This window comes from Bufo gargarizans, chromosome 4, assembly GCF_014858855.1.
Source record: "Bufo gargarizans isolate SCDJY-AF-19 chromosome 4, ASM1485885v1, whole genome shotgun sequence".
Classification (NCBI taxonomy): Eukaryota; Metazoa; Chordata; class Amphibia; order Anura; family Bufonidae; genus Bufo; species Bufo gargarizans.
The window spans coordinates 182,038,238-182,055,907 of NC_058083.1; the positions used below are offsets into that span (position 1 = coordinate 182,038,238).

At 42.2% G+C, this 17,670-nt stretch overlaps 1 protein-coding gene across 4 annotated transcripts in view; it reads left to right on the plus strand.

Annotated features, from left to right (window-relative positions):
* The first annotated feature begins 654 nt into the window (after nt 1-654).
* Nucleotides 655-17,670, plus strand: part of MECOM (MDS1 and EVI1 complex locus) — a 474,297-nt gene continuing 457,281 nt past the window's right edge. For all 4 annotated transcript variants that reach the window (XM_044289904.1, XM_044289906.1, XM_044289905.1 and 1 more), the window contains exon 1: nt 655-824. In XM_044289904.1, coding sequence (XP_044145839.1) covers nt 788-824 — 37 coding nt within the window. In that variant the 5' untranslated portion in view covers nt 655-787. The remainder of the gene's footprint in view (nt 825-17,670) is intronic.

Here is a 17,670-nt window from a genome sequence, read left to right on the forward strand (position 1 = left end):
CGATCTTCAGCTAGGTTATGTATTGGGGTTCCAGCATCCCTCCTCCGATCTTCAGCTAGGTTATGTATTGGGGGTCCCAACATCCCTCCTCCGATCTTCAGCTAGGTTATGTATTGGGGGTCCCATCATCCCTCCTCCGGACACATCAGTATGTGATCATAATAATGTATAGAACTGCCGGACAGTATACAGTTCCATCGTACAAATCGAGGGTTTTCTGCGCATAAAATGACATCTATTTCTTAGAATTCGTTTGCACATAATTACCCCTGACTATTTATTAGACTCCTATTTCCTCCCTGTAACATCAGTACTTACTACATGTAATATACCGAGTCCAGCACGGCAAACAGTAAACCTTAGGAAACAGAAAAACCGAACAATTCCTTGAAATCGCCCAGCCATGGAGCGGCACTGTATGTCCCTGTACAACAGGTGGGGAGGGAGAAATGTGCAGGACTGGGGACGTGGTCCTGGGTGCGGCAGCGCAGGGGTTAAGGGGAGAGAGCCGTGCAGGATGGGGCTCTTCACATACACTCTCAGCTCCATGTGACAAGATCTCAAATCAAAATGATAAATCGCAGCAAACTTTTTTTGGCAGAGGGTTGAGGTGAAGAGCGCATGCGCGAAGGTGTCTAAACTGACAATGCTGGGGAGATAGCGAGTCCGGAATGAGAAGGGGATTGAGAGGGTGAAAGAGGGAGACAGAGAGAAAAAAAAGAAAAAAATAAGGAAAAGATCCAAGGGAAAATCTCCAGCAGCAGATCCTCCTCGCAGAGCTGTCACCATGAGGTCCAAGGGCCGGGCAAGGAAGCTGACCACAAGTAGGTGCAATGTGCCCTTCTGGGGCTTCTGCCATCTTTAGGACTGTGTGTCTTGTACATCATCCAGGCGCAGCAGCAGTAGCCTGCATTCCCACACACCTTGTGTCCATGAAGGGAACCCCCCAGGGCGGCAGGCTCGGGATGCTGGGATGTGGGGATCTGCTGCACCACGTCCAGGCTGCGGGGGCTGCTGGCAGTGCGGGCTGCTGCAGGGATGGAGCAGCCACGACTTTCACAAAGTTGATGCTGCCCTGAGAGTGTTGGAAGCTGAATGAAGCTGCAGAAAGAAATGTGGCCGCTAGTGGGCGCTGTGTGATTGGCAGCAGACTCCGCGGTAACAGTTCTGAACGGGACAGGCGGCGGCGAGCGAGACGTTAACCCTCCGCGCGCCTGCGTGCGGTACCGGAATAAGCCCCTTAGTTTATTTATGCACCGGAATATTCAGAGAGAGCGGAAAAACGTTCATAGAAAGCCACCGTTTCGTGTGACTCCCCCTCCCCTCTCAATGGGCGAAATCTCAAAATCCGTTTAGTTCTGGTTTATCAGATGTGAATACGATCCAGTCTGGCAGCTCCGGAAAAATTCATTCCGTAGGATACGTCCGTGATGTCCTGGGCAGTGTTTACGCCTCCGGATGCTATAAAACGAGGGGATGATGGGGGTTGTAATGATTATTTCGTTTTATTCGTATCTAGTCAGAATGCAGAACAGAGTAAGGATTCGCCGCGGTAACGGGAGGGAGAAAAGACCCAGCAATGGCCCGTTACATTTCACCGGACATGAAGGGGGACAATACCTAGGGTCACAGGAGCAGTGCAGGAATTGGTATAAAGCTGGTGGGAAGTGGTATATAGATTTATATCAGAGGCAGAGCTTAGCTGCATATCTCCTTTATATATATCTAGATATACAGACACAGTAATAATATAGGAAGATATACATTGTATGTACACACATATATCTATATATATATATATATATATATATATATATACATATACACTCATTTGCATACCTTCTCTCTCTCTCTCTCTATATAATAAATATGAAAATATACTGTATATATATAGAAAGAGAGAGAGAGAAGGTATGCAGATGAGTATATATATATATATATATATATATATATACACACAGTAATATATGAAAATATACTATACTATATATATATATATATATATATATATATATATATATATATATATCTGCAGTAATCTGTCTATACATGGTTATCAATAGAGGAAATGCAAGGGAATTGTTGGGCTCTTGGCTCCTGAGATATCTCTTCCCTTTGGCGGTATTATGTGTCATGAGCAGGGGTTTGCTGGTGACCCCCAGTAATTCAATCAGTCAGCCGCCTCTGTCCACACTGACCCTCTATTCTTCCTGTGCATCAATAGACAGGACCCCTCCAGAGGGCTGTGAATAACCCCTCTAATTGTCACCTAGCAATCAGCAATGACAATACACACCATTATGTGCCTGACACCTCTACACTTCTATGCAGCGCCTGCTATGTATACAATCACTTCCCCCCTTTAGATAGAGGAATGGCACATATATGACAGCTCTGCATAATACTACTACTACTACGACTAATGATAATAGATACAATTATACATATATTTACCCTATTATCTGTTATAAAGCAATCAAACATTGCAATATAAAAATTATAGAACTGTGTAATCAGGTATGTATTTTAGTGTGTGTGTGTATATGTATAGCTGACACCATCTGCAGTGTACTGTACAGTATATTGGGGGTACTGTGTGTGCAGAGGTCAGCCTCAGGACCACCATTAGCCGCAGTGCACTATACAGTACAATATAGTGGGGGTACTGAGTGTGCAGAGGTCAGCCCCAGGACCACTACTAGCCACAGTGTACTATACAGTAAAGTATAGTGGGGGTACTGTGTGTGCAGAGGTCAGCCCCAGGACCACCACTAGCCACAGTGTACTATACAGTAAAGTATAGTGGGGGTTCTGTGTGTGCAGAGGTCAGCCCCAGGACCACTACTAGCCACAGTGTACTTTACAGTACAGTATAGTGGGGGTTCTGTGTGTGCAGAGGTCAGCCCCAGGACCACTACTAGCCACAGTGTACTTTACAGTACAGTATAGGGGGGGGGGCTCCGTGTGTGCAGAGGTCAGCCTCAGGACCACCATTAGCCGCAGTGCACTATACAGTACAGTATATTGGGGGTACTGAGTGTGCAGAGGTCAGCCCCAGGACCACCACTAGCCACAGTGTACTATACGGTAAAGTATAGTGGGGGTACTGTTTGTGCAGAGGTCAGCCCCAGGACCACCACTAGCCACAGTGTACTATACAGTAAAGTATAGTGGGGGTTCTGTGTGTGCAGAGGTCAGCCCCAGGACCACCACTAGTGGCAGTGTACTATACAGTACAGTATAGGGGGGGGGGGGGGGGGGGGCTCCGTGTGTGCAGAGGTCAGCCCTGTGAAGTGGCGGGACATGACTGCACTTGCCTCTACACCTTAGCGCTTCCAGCGCCTGTCCCCGCCATGTGACTTCATAAAGTCACACGTCCCCAGCTCTCAGCCGCTGTGTCCACACATTAAAGCCCTGGCAAGTTTATGTGCCTGTTTAATAGTCCACTCGGATCTGTATTGTGAGCAGTGAAATCCTGCCAGCTCTTTACTGTTTATTTGCCATCACTTTGCCATTACCTCTTAGTGACTCTTTACTGCATCTGGCAGAAAGTGCTAATAATGAGCCAGAATGTCCCAGGAACATATTACCCCAGAGAGCCGCTATGCTGAATATCAGAGACAGAATCATAAGCCGTGCTTCATGTGTGGAACCAGGCACCGATATACAAAGCCTGCCTCATTTCTCTTACCAAGTGTATTCATTCTTTCTTTTTCTTTCTTTTTCTTTCTCTCTCTCTATCTGCAATTGTATGTTGCTTTTTCCTTCCTTTCTCAAACTTCAAGTTCTGACTATGGAAAACAATCCAACTACACGTTAAAATTTTCAACAAATGTCAAAGGAGTATTCTGGGGTTTACATATTGGTGGCCTATCCTAAGGAGAGGTCATCAATATGAAATCAGTGGGGATCCAACTCCGGTGAACCCCACTGATCAGCTGTACAAATTGACTACAGTACTTCATGAGCGCCTAGGCCTCTTCCTAGGCCATGTTCAGGGGCGGATTGCCCATAAACCTTACAGGGAAATCTCCCAGTGGACAGATGCCCAGGGGGCCGCCTGAGTCCTCCTGAATTCAACTGCTGTGGCCCACATCTCACCTACTCCTGCTCTATAACTTAATCATAGACAACTGGAGGAGAAGGACAGAAAATGGCAGCTGTTGATGGCCTTGATTGAAGAGAAAACTTTGTGGCACTCTATTGTGGATACGCTACTGGAAGTCGGGTTCCCACCCCATTGTATCAAGAAGAATATAAACTCCAGTTTGTGCGATGTGATAAATTTTATTTAATTAGAAATGCGATAAATTATTTTCGTGTTGATGGCCACCACAGAGGGACAGCTTTTGGGGCAATGTATTGTGCTGTCTGTGGTATATGGTTCTGATGGGATGGTACTTTGCGTTATGGTATTGCTGACCTCGCCTACTTGTGTTGACCCCACCTTCTGTCAATATGGAACCACCCCTACAACATGGGGCCACTTTTTTTTTTCCAGGGCCACTTTAAGGTCTCAGTTCGCCCCAGGCCATGGGACATCACATTCATCAGTCACATGGCCTAGGAGCAGCTCAGTCCCACTCAACAAAAAGGAGCATGCCCCCGGTCAAATCAATTTTGATGAAGAATAAATACATTTTAGTGTCTATCATGGATCTCTTTGTGCACATACGTTTGGTAAATATACTTACAATCACTCTGAAAGGAACAAATCATAGCGATTATTGCTAGATGTAGCTGTCTATCAGTAATTTGCACACACAGATATGGCCAGATAAGAGCTGATAATCTGGAAAGGCCGCGGAAATTGTCAGTTTTGTCCAATATTTATCATTATCTATATCCTTACCATATAATATGTTTAGCTCTCACAGAATAAAATATCTTGCTGCTAATTCTGTAAATCACGGTAACAATATAATGACGCATGTTTACTAGACAGCAGGTAATAGCTTCTGAAGACCTTCCTTGCCATTGCTTTAGCCTAATTTTGTTTTGCAGGAAAACCCTAATTTACCAGATGGTACTCTACAAACATTGTGTTATAGGATGGTGTTGCACATACAGGCCAGTAGGAAGTCATTCCCCAATAATCCATTATCCAAGTCATATATGTCATTCCCATTGTAAACATCATCTATTATAGCTGGATCTCATCTGGAGATCTTTGTCCTGCATTGATACCAGTTTGTCAAGGACTGGTCAGACATAGCATATGGAGTTCCTGTACAAATATGTTGTAAGTTGATACATTGGACACGATTTTCCCAGTTTCATTTAAATTTCTTGCATCTACAATAAGTGATCTGTGTTAAAAGTGACTGTCCCGTGTGCTACAGAGAACTGTCACCATGAAATGCAGTGCGATCTGCAGACAGCAGGTTATAGAACAGGAGGAGCTGAGCAGATTGATATAGGTTTTTTAATAGAAAAGATTCAGTAAAACTTGTAATTTATCCATTTATATATCTGCTTTTTCTGATTCCGTTGTTCAAGGAGGGAGATGTTATCAGTGATTGACAGCTATCTATGTATACACATATAGAGAGAATGCTATCAGTCACTGATAAGTCCTCCCCTGTGTAAAACTGTAAGTTTCACTTACCCTTTTCTCATAAAACTATATATCCATCTGCTCAGCTCCTCCTGCTCTATCACATGCTGCCTGTTAGGTACTCTTTAACCTAAAGATTGTGTTAACATAGACTGTTAGATACTACTGTGATGCCCATCATCCTGTGATTTCAAACTACTGCTCCCCTCCAGTGGCAGTATGGAGGAAGAGGTAGTTTAGGGGCACCATGGGTAACGTCACTCATCATTTTGAAACTGGTAGCCTAAAGAGGAGCTGCAAGAAAGATAGTATTTTATTTTATAACCGCCACCAGTCGTAAGCATACTCCACCAAGGGCTAATAAAACTGTACTGATGCTTTAGGGCAGAGATGCCCAACCTGCAGCCCTCCAGCTGTTGTAAAACTACAACTCCCACCATGCCCTGCTGTAGGCTGGCAGCAGTAGGCTCTCTGGGCATGCTGGGAGTTGTAGTTTTGCAACAGCTGGAGGGCCACAGGTTGAGAATCCCTGCTTTAGGGTATGGCCACATGTTCAGGAGCAGATCATAAACAAGGGACAGAAAGTATTGTGGACAGATATGACATCTCCTTTTTTGAATTTACTCCTGGTTTAGATTCCAAAACTGCATCAAGAAATCTGAACACTTGGCCATACCCTTAAAGAATCTAGAAATAACCCTTATAATTTACCCTTAGTAATTTACAGGGTATAAGTGTGCTGGTATATATTGATGAGGCAAGATACTGTGCTAGATTCTCTGCCACAGCATGCTCTCCTTGTTGAACTGGGAACCTTTCCTTGTGGGCAATACCTATCGCCTTTAGTAGTATTTGTAATGGATTTTGTCCAGTGCCCTAGTAATCCTTTATAGTTACGTTTGCACTTAAATCCATTTGTTTTGGGTAATTTCCATCACATTTGGAAGTATTTCTTGAGTAGGCTCTTCCGCAATAATTCTTTATTTTGGGTACTAATCTTCGCCGGTTTAAACAGAACTTTCTTCCAACAAGATTTAGCCGACGTTTAATTCCAGATGAAGTTTGGAAACCCACCTGGCACGTAACGGGTTAGTAATTGGATCAATGGTATGGCTAAGGTGGTGGAGTTAAAAAACTGACAGCTTTATATGACGGGCTCATTTTATATAAAACAAAGCCATATTGCTTGGGTAACATGTAATAAAAAGTTTCAAGAGAAGGAAGGGTCTGTTTACAAAACCCCATTTCCAAAAGTCAGACATGCTACTTTGGGCTTTGGCTTTACAGCTAAACACACTTAGAAGCCTTTGTAGTTCCCTATTCCTGGGATCCCATTACTTGATTATGGCTCCGATACAGCCTTGTCTTGTAATTAATGACTTTTACCTATTTAGCGAAGAAGGAGGAGAAAGTCAAAATTCCTGGTTCATTGGGTGTCTCCAGAGAGGGAGAGAGAAAGTTGAGCTTGGCTTATGTCCAGTTCTGCACAATGTCAACATTGAATATCTGAATTCCCAGACTCTATTTAACAACTTTCTAAATAAATAAACTCATTGTGTGTCTGTGTTTGAAAATTATTTTACCTCTTTAAAAAACGACAGCATCTTGTTACAGGTCTCGAAGGCTGCCTTGCTTTATAAATACATACAAACAGAGCCGAGTAGGCAGCAGAACTCTGCACAGTATAAGGCCTCTAATGTAACACATGGCTCTTCTGGACGGCTCTCTGTGACATGATATCTAATCATAACTAAAAACAAAGCTTGGTTCACAAAGTCAGTTAAGAATTAATCATTTCTTGGAGGCCCATGTGTTCACTCTGACTTTAGCGGTGTCCTGCATAGGCTCAATCATTTCAGACCGGCCTGGCATACAAACTTAGGAGAGGCTCCGCTTGTTTTGCCTTAAAAGGCTATTACTTAATAGATTCACTCCGTAATGTGAATGAACAGACACCCAGTAATAATATTACATGATAAAATGTATGCCATTGCTTCCTTGTTAGCTAATTCAGGCCGGGGACAAATGGCTGTGGTCTGCAGATCATTGCCCGTCTGTACCTGGTGATGTGTTATTTTAAGGGAAATATGTATTTGAACAGGTTGGGTACACGCAAGACCCTCAGATCTGGATGTGTATTTTTCTTTGCATTTCTAAAATCAAGTTTGACTTGCTAAAATATATAACTTTGGCCAAGCTGGTTTGGCCAATGTTTCTCTCCATCCTGCTCATTAGGTGTAATTTCGGTCATAGACTCTGTAGACACTCACCTTATGGAGAAGGTCTGCCATCCGTGCTGTCACGCACTTTGCTCAAAACTACAGATCTGCTGTAACATGATAGTAGCCAATAAAGTTCTGTTAGAAGCCCAATGTACGGCTGTAACGAGTGATTATTGGTGCAATAACTGGTCAATTGGTTCTTATTTAAACAGCCTGTACATGGGTCGATTCAAACTATATGGGGGACAAACAATTGTTCCTATTAGTGATGAGCAAAGTTTTCAAAAATTCGATTTGGCAGCTATGCCGAACTTTGACAAGAAATTAGATGTGTTACGAATTACTTCGGAACAAATCGCATTCCATTGTATGGAGCGGGCACAATGATGGGGAATGGCGATTGCACCTCCCCCGTCATTTAACCCTTCAGATACCGCGTTCAACGCTGATTGTGGCATCAGAGTCACATTCAGCCCAGCGTGATGACTTGGTGACATCACACATCACGTGTGTGAGAATTGTCGTGTTTTCTTCAATCAAGATGGCCGCGACAGCCTCTCCAAGATCAAATGGATGAGGTGAGTATGTATTTTCTTTTCTTTTTTTACCGCCATTTCTGGAAAATTTGATTAGTTACCATAAAGTGCCAAGAAATTCGGATTCGTGGCGAATCGAGTTTTTCCAGAAATTTGGATCGAATTCCCCTTGCGTTAACACATATTCCTATGATCATTCATTCTCCGTAAACTTGAGATGGGAAGATGTGCTACCAACCTGTAAGCATTTTATATGCCCATATAATCCAAATAGCTGACAAATGTGCTGATCAGTAGGGTTTAGACAGTTCGACGATCTGAATGGACGTTCCTATGAATGTTCATTCTTGATCATCAGAACCTGTAAAAAGTAATTTCTTGCTGGTCAAAGGCAAGTAGTAATTGGTCCAAAGTCTTTCCATACAATCCTGGCTTTCAGCAAAATCCACAATTAGGATGTGCATGTCGGCCAGCCTCGTGCACTAGTTTCCTATGAATCCACAATACAGCACCCTGCTGGGGAGCCTCTGGTGTCTCTGATTTTATTTCACTGTCTCCGCAGAGATGCACATTTTTACACTTTCTGATGTATATGACACTTATATTAAAAACTGGAAGAGGAAAGCAATTGCAAAGAGTCACACTTTCTCTTATAGAGGAACCAACGGTTAGGTGCATTAAATGAACAGTCTATTGATTTCAATGGGCACCATTTGCCCTGTGGTACCGCTGCAGGGGAACTGAATGCTTGGTTGAGGTCTATCAGCAAAATAATTGTTGGGGGCAGCTCCCTAGTAGCACTGTCATATGATATGTGGGTTACTTATGCAGGATATTCATTTTAAGTAACGATTAGGTAGGATCTACTGTTCATTGGGGTCTGCTGTTGGGGGAATCAAGGTGTTTGGTATGTTGTATGTAATTTAACATGCCTGATCCATTTTTCAACCAGGGGTTAAGTGCTGTCAGCAGTATCTGCTTATAGCAATAACCATGCATGTTCAACTACTGGTTTCCTACTAGTTAGTAGGCGGAGGAGAATGTTGCCCTCACGTCTGGTAATAAATATTAGTAAAAACTGCATTCTGAATGATTAAAATGGCGACTTAAAGGGGTTCTCCCGGAATAATTTAAAATGGCCACCAGCAACCTGCCCTAGTATGGGAGCAGGACTGGGGGGTGAGGGGGCATGGTCTTACTACACTGTTCTACAATAGATGTGATCCTGCCTATGATATGTCACCATGGCTGAGCAGCCTGACAGGAAAGCTCACCGAAGTGCCAGAGCATAGTGTGTAGGGCAACCCTGCCCCTCACCCCCGTAGGCAGCTCTGCGAGCGGTGGCAACCAGTTCTGCTCACATTCTAGGACAGTTTGCTGGCAGCCATTTTAAATCATTCCAGGACAACCCCTTAAAATTTTCTTAGAGCTATGCATCCTACTGTTTGTCTTACCTCTGGCATTGTCTGAGAAGACAGGTATTTAATATATTTCTAAAATGTTGTTGGAATGTGAAGTACCTGGAAAAATAATATAGCCACTTTCTCAATTTCTTTCTAATGATCATGTGAATTCTGTTATTTGTTATCTACGGTATTATGTGTTGAATATTATTATTATGATTTCTTTAGTCAGTACAATGTTGCATTTTGCTGTCGGCTATATGAGTATAAATGCGTATTGTTGTATTCTGTGCCATATCTTCCCTTGGACCTCCCATGTTGGTACTAAGTGGCTGTGACTGACTTTTAAACCCTTGAATTGGGTGATGGATATTAGACAGTGATCACATACAGGGAGTGTGCATAATGTTTGTGTGGCATTCCATATTGATGCGTTTATCCTGTCATGAAAGGCTCTAATTACGTCTGATGGCTTTATTTCACATGTGAGGCCATCAAGTATAAGAATAAAAAGTCAGCTCGTGGTCCCAGGGGAAAACAATGCGGCTATACTTCAGGGTGAGGAAGAACAGAGCAAAGTGACAGGGTCAGCTGCACAGAGTGGTCTGCTTCCAATGTTTTCCTAGCTTCAGGAGATGTCTTCAGATGGCAAAGGTAATGAGGTTCTTCTGGATACTAATTAGGCCACTATTTTGACTATGAAAGAACATTTATCTAGTAGAACAAAGACTATATTTGTTTTTAGTATAATTAAGGCACGGGTTAAATGAAGCCTGAAATGTAAAAAAGCGTCTGATTGTTTATCCACGTCTTGTCCATATGGATGGCACATATACCTATAGATGAATGTATGTAAGCAAGCATTGTCCCTATATCAGCACTAAGGAACTAAGTATAAAGAGGACCTGTCACCACAAGATGCAATCTGAAAGCACCAGGTTATAGAGCAGGAGGAGCTGAGCTGATTGATATATAGTTTTATGGGAAAAGAGTCAGTAAAACTTGTAATTTATTTATATCTCTGCTATTTCTGAGTTCATTGTACACAGGGGAGGCGTTGGTGACTGACAGCTATCTCTGTACAAAGTCCAAGGTACCGGAACGCTAATAAAATCACAAAAGTATTATTTTCTTTGTTAAAACAGGCATGTTTTGACCAGACTGCCTTTATCAAGCCAATATTTCACTTACATACAGGTGAAACTCGAAAAATTTAAATATCGTGCAAAGTTCATTTATTTCAGAAATGCAACTTAAAAGGTGAAACTAACATATGTGATAGACTCATTACAGGCAAAACGAGATATTTCAAGCCTTTATTTGTTATAATTTGGATTATTAAGGTTTACAGCTTATGAAGCCCCAAATTCACTATCTCAGGTCTGCTCAGGGGGTATGGATTAATTAGCTGACTAGAGTGTGACACTTTGAGCCTAGAATATTGAACCTTTTCACAAATTCTAATTTTAAGTTGCATTAATGCAATTCCTTGTAAGTTGTATTACTGAAATAAATGAACTTTTGCACGATATTCAGATTTTTCAAGTTTCACCTGTATGTCAGTGCATCAATGGTAAAACTATTTTTAGAAGTTGGACCTGAAAAATAATGCCTGTTTATTGTTTTAAGGGACTTTTTTGCATCGACTAGTGACATGGCAATTAATGTAGCAGAATTATTTGGATAAACCAGTCCTATGCTCGTGTAGACTAGGTTATAGCTTCTATCTTCTGCCAATTGAGTATTTCTCTTTAGTTGTGACTGGAGTGGAAAAATGACCAAAGCTTATTTAAGTTTTTGACACTCTGCTAAAAAATTCTGCTAAATGCTATAAGTCGTTGGTCCTATTAAAGGTACTCAAATATATGGGGGAGTCGGCAGCTCTGATGTCCCACAGGTCTTTCAGTAAGCTACTGATTTTTAAAATGCTTGGAAACCTTACAAGAATAACTTTAACAACGACTCAGATTACAAAAATATTTTCCCTATAGCAACTATATGTGTCAATATCAATAGCTTCTCACACTTTTTCTGCAGGAGCAAGTTTTAAATCTGATATCTAATGCAGGAACTGTGGTATCTTCCAGCTTTCGCTTCCAATAAAGAAAGATAGGTGATTTGTGAGCTTCACTTATGAGAGGAGATTTATCAGGACTGGCATTTGGTGCATTGGTCTTAATGCGTCACCAACATTGTTTTCTGGCAGTTAACACCAGACAGAAGCACATATATATTTTTTCATTTTCATTTTTTTTTCTTTCTGATTGTAGAATTTTTTACACTATTTCCTGAACATGATTATGGGGGCGGCCATCTTGCCTGAGCTATTCTTAACAGCATTAACAAAGCATTAAGAAAATTGCTTTACGGCAGTCACATGGTCCATAGACACAATGGTCTGGAGGGGACCTCACTGACTTCTATAGGAGAGTTTTCTAGACATGCTCTATGACCTGTGCAGAGATCATTGTATAAGGAAAGAATAGATAAGGTTTGACAATCACCTATTGTGAATGGAGTATCCTATCTTATCTATACACAGAGGTGCTATCATTACAGGCAGGATTAGCATGACAGATAAGTAGGTAACAGCAGTAAAGCGATCTGCACAGACCAAGAGTGGCGCCTATAATTAGGCTTAGTGGCCCCTCCGAAATCTGCTGCATTTTATGGGTTTTGTTTAAGTATAGACAGTGACATGGCAAATAAAAAATTACATAATCAAAAATTCTTAAAAAATATGTTAAACATAAAAACATGATTTGAACAATAGGTCATTTTCTGATACATTCGCTTTAATCTCTGCTGTGCTGGCTTGAAATGTACCACATTTATTTAGAGACGCATGCCTCTTAATAATTGTAGGACATCTCAGGCCACCCATGCACCAGAACTGAAATCTACTCCAGCTGGAGTACCTATCAGGTATGATGTATGCCAGTTTCCAGCACACATGTTGTTAAATGTGTCTTAGTGCAGGGGTCCTGCCCGTGGCCCACCCTTCCTGCCCATGCCTCACCTACCTTTTGCAAAGGTGACAAGAGTCTAGGAAAGTGGCAAAAACCTGCAAATTTTGGCGCCAAAATTTGCAAGTTTTTAAGCCAGTTTTGAGCTTAATAAGTCTCCCCTATGGCTTTCATCTTCCCTAGAACTAGACATGTTCACAGCAGTGAATGCACCATTATTATATCTGGACTCTCTGGCTTGACGGTAGACAAACCTATTCACAATCCAGTGAGAAATACCAATTCCAACAGATAGATCAAGGTCAAGGCAGGCTGCAAACAAGGTGGTTAGCTGTCAGGTTGGCAGTGGGAGAAACTGAAAATGCAATCAGTATATGAAGAAGATCATGTCTTTCTGAGGTCAAGTTCCTGGTTAAATACAGATATGATATAGTGTTTAAAGTCAAACAGGAGCCATAGGCCAGCACCTTTGTGTTGTCTGTGATCACCGTGTGTTGTGTGTCCCACTGGGCACGCTCCTGCGCTTTAGTGCATGAACAGTATATCTGGGTACTTATCACTGCAGTAGCTGCTGAGCAATAATCGGTTCTCGGAGGGTGAATTTGGAAGTGCGGTGCAGGACTGAGGGCTATTACATTGTAGGCACAACTGGGAAGAAATGAAGGAATGAACAGCTTCCTGCACACCTACCATTCCTGCAGGTGGCTGCTTAGTCTACTAGCTGCACACAGGTTAGACTTCTGTAAGGTGCATTAGTTAGCTATTCAGCTTTAAAAAGAGAAGAGAGGTAGATGATTATCTAATAGCAAATGGCATTGAAGGCTATAATTAAAGGGGTTATGCTATGATTGGTGTAAAATATCTAAATCACACAATATAGTACATACCAATTTCTTTGTTGCAAAGATCTTCCCATTCTTTGCTCCAATTGCTCTGTTATATTCTCTTTTGGCCGCTAGCTCAGAGGGGTATGTCCTGCAGCTATCTCCCTATCATAGCTCAGTGGCATCCTTTCTGCTGCAGCTCTCTTCCTGTTGCAGCTCGGAGGGTGTGTCCTTTCTTGAGGAGGGGGGGGGAGATGTCCTTTCTGCTGCAGCTCTCTTCCTATGACAGCTCACAGTGTGAGTCTGTTCTTGGTGAGGGGGGGAGAGATGTCCTTTCTGTTGTAGCTCTCTTCCTATGAAAGCTCACAGTGTGAGTCTGTTCTTGGTGAGGGGGGGAGAGATGTCCTTTCTGTTGTAGCTCTCTTCCTATGAAAGCTCAGAGGGTGTGTCCTTTATGGGGGGGGGGAGATGTCCTTTCTGCTGCAGCTCTCTTCCTATGACAGCTCAGGGTGTGTGTCTTTTCTTGGGAGGGGGGGGGGAGATGTCCTTTCTGCTGCAGCTCTCTTCCTATGACAGCTCACAGTGTGAGTCTGTTCTTGGTGAGGGGGGGGGGGGGGGGAGAGATGTCCTTTCTGTTGTAGCTCTCTTCCTATGAAAGCTCAGAGGGTGTGTCCTTTATGGGGGGGGGGGGAGATGTCCTTTCTGCTGCAGCTCTCTTCCTATGACAGCTCAGGGTGTGTCCTTTATGGGGGGGATATGTCCTTTCTGCTGCAGCTCTCTTCCTATGACAGCTCAGGGTGTGTGTCTTTTCTGCTGCAGCTCCCTCCCTGTAACTTTCAAAGCTTCTAACAGTAGGTACATCTGGTGGCAGTTGAAGGATGGAACTGAGCATGTGCAACCATCTCTCTGAGCGGAAGTACACTTTACGTAACACCGGGGGCCGTGATTATGACATAAGCATAATATCTCACAACTGAGCATTTTTGCAACAGAAAGTAATTTCCAAAAGTAACTCGTTTTTAACGCTGAATTGTATTAAAATAACATTTGATCTAACAATTGATAATATATATTTGTTCGAGAAAAGTTGAAATGGATGGAATATTGTTTTTTTCCAGCCTATGTAACTATAGTGATGGTCTAAAAAGAAGATACACCATTTTCCCCCTATTGTTCCAGTGTTGCGCTCTGGTCCTGCAGCGCTGAGTCATCATTCTGGCTGCATCAGTGATGTCCTATGCACACCAAGGCACTGTGCAGCCAATCACTGGTCTCAGCAGTATATGGGATGTGACTGCTGAGGCCAGTGATTGGCTGCAGGGGTGATGTAGTGTGCACAGAATGTTGCTGCTGCACCCAGGCAACAAACACTGCTGGTGAAGGCTGGAGGCCGACGCTGGGACAGAAAGTGACGAGTATGACTTCTTTTGTTGTTTTAGATCATTTACTGTTACTGTGGGGGTTACCCCTTTAAATTCAGGGTACATACTCTGCAGCACGTTACAGTTGAGAGAGTACAGACAAATTAGACATTACAGAATAACAAACTAATCAAACAGTAGAAGTGAGGGCCTTGCTTGCAATCTATGAGAGCAGGCAAATTAAGAATGTTATATAGAGAAATGAGCTTCATTGTAGAACCAAGTTTGGGTAAGACCACATGGTCCAGCCTGTCCACCCACAGTGACAAATGGCCATTTTGCGCAGCCTTTGCTCATCTTGGCAGTCAGATCCTGTGGTCGTCTTACCCTTGCAAAGGAGTGGTAGGTTAGGGTTAGAGCAAGGACACATTACAACCCAATAACACTAATAAGATATGAAAACTACAGCAATTAAATGACTGGATATATAATTATATATAAAGCACCGAATGGTTCTACATTAATCTAGTCAAAAGAAATTGTACCATTTAATGGAATAAATATAGCTGAAATATCCAATGCAAAGGATGGCGTTATGAAAATAATTGTAAGGAACCTAACATAATTCAATAATTTTAGAACACAGCAATTCCTGCTTGATTCCAAGTGGAGATCATCTCGAAAAAATACACAAAGTTCATCTCGGTCTACCCTCTGTATGATTATGACTGACATGTCAATAATACTTTCCTAATGTAATTTTATGTCGGAATTGATAGCAGCTTTTGGGAAGCAATAAAATAAAATAAAGTACAATGTGAGATAAAAGAATAAATCCCAAAATAGAACATTACAGTTTATATTACAAGACCTTTGATTTCACAGGCTGGTTCCTAGCTTTGGATCTTGAGCGTAACAACTGGTTCTAATATATAAGGTATCAGTAAGTAGTTGTACCAGATGTACATACTTGGGAATTCAAGTTCTGATGGGACTGACATAATTTTGGAGAACTTTGCAACAACTTCCTTGTAGAGGGGAACTTGTTATAATTCTGTTTGTTAAATATGTCATAGAACACAGAGGTGCATCAGATCAACTGGCAAGAAGCGGATACATAACATTTCTTTTAGGGCTCACGCACATGAACGTTTTTTGCCTTCCATATACGGGACTTTTTTGTGTTCCGTGTACGGTCCGTATACGCAACCATTTATTTCAATGGGTCTGCAAAAACAACGGAAGTTACTCCGTGTGCATTCCATTTTCCGTATTTCCATATTTCCGTTCCGCAACATTTTGAGTAATGTCCTATTATTGTCTGTAACTCACGTTCTGTGGCTCCATCCATGTCAATGGTTCTGCAAAAAAACGGAATGCATACGGAACGCCTTCGTATGTCATCCATTTTTTACGGATCCGTGATTATATATAGGGTGTGTGAAAAATGGCCAGAGTCTAAAGTTAACTCATGGTTCCTTTTTATCTCCACAAAAAACGGAACAGCAACGGAAAGCATACTGAAGCCATACAGACCGTTTTTGCGTAATCACAGAACGGAAATGAAAACACAACGGAATGCAAAAGCGGAACAACGGATCTGTGGAAAGGGGACCGCAAAACACATATGGTGGTGTGAACAAGCCCTTACTAATGTTATATGGAGATGAAAAGCTGCACTTAGTATTGCCATTTCAGGGAGGGTTAAAGGGGTGTCTCACTGGCAAATGGCATCTATAAAGTTAATACAAGGCACTTACTAATGTATTGTGCTTGTCCATATTGCCTCCCTTGCTGACTTGATTGATTTTTCCATCGCATTATACACTGTTCATTTCCAGGGGTTCCGATAAACCTGCAATCCATCAGCAGTTGCTGTGCTTGCACACTATAGGAAAAAGGCCTGATACCTATTTCTATAATGTGCAAGCATGGCCATCGCTGGTGGATTGCAGGATGGTTATAACCACTGGAAAACAAGCTGTGTATCATGGGATGGGAAAATGCATTAAGCCAGAAAAGGAGGCAGTATGGACAATCACAATACATTAGTAAGTGCCTTGTATTAACTTAGTTTACATGAGAAATGTCATTTGCTAAGGTGAGACAACCCCTTTAAATGCAATAATAATATAAATGCATTGCAAGGAACAGCTCTGGCAAACATCAGTACATGATGTTAGATCTAGAGCTTGAGGGATGGACCATGTACAGCAAACCCCTGAGGGGTAAAGGCAGAGGATAGGAGTGGTAGTAGCCCTGATGAGATGATGAGTCATGGTGTACTGTACTGTTACTCTCTGGGGATTGGTGCAGTGAAAAGGTGGTATAAGGAATCAAGCCAGAAGAAAAAGAATAAAAGTCTCTCTTTACTCTGTTTTCTCTCTTTCTCATTTAAATGCAAAATAGAAGTTGGAGTACATTAAGCAGTAGTTTGTACACAGTGCAATTTATCTTCAAACATGATTATGTGGCAGAAAATGGCACCTTTGGTATGCTATCTGCTGATGTCTTTTCCCTTAACTTCTGGCTAACAGCCATAGTCTGGCACTTGTGGCTGTAGATGTCCACTTGGTGTAAATACAGGTTTTTATGAGTTGTCCTGACCTGGATGTGATCAAGCTGATGAATGTTTGAGCCGTAGTCCTTCACCTGCAGCATGGTCTGTGTAGGTGTGGTAACTGGTCACTCTGCTGACTGTGAACACTGTAGCTTTGAAAAAATCTGTAGTTTTTTGTTCCTTCAGTCTCTCTGAGCTAGTTCTCTTGTCCCTAAGGCTCTTGGGGTAGGATCAATAGGAT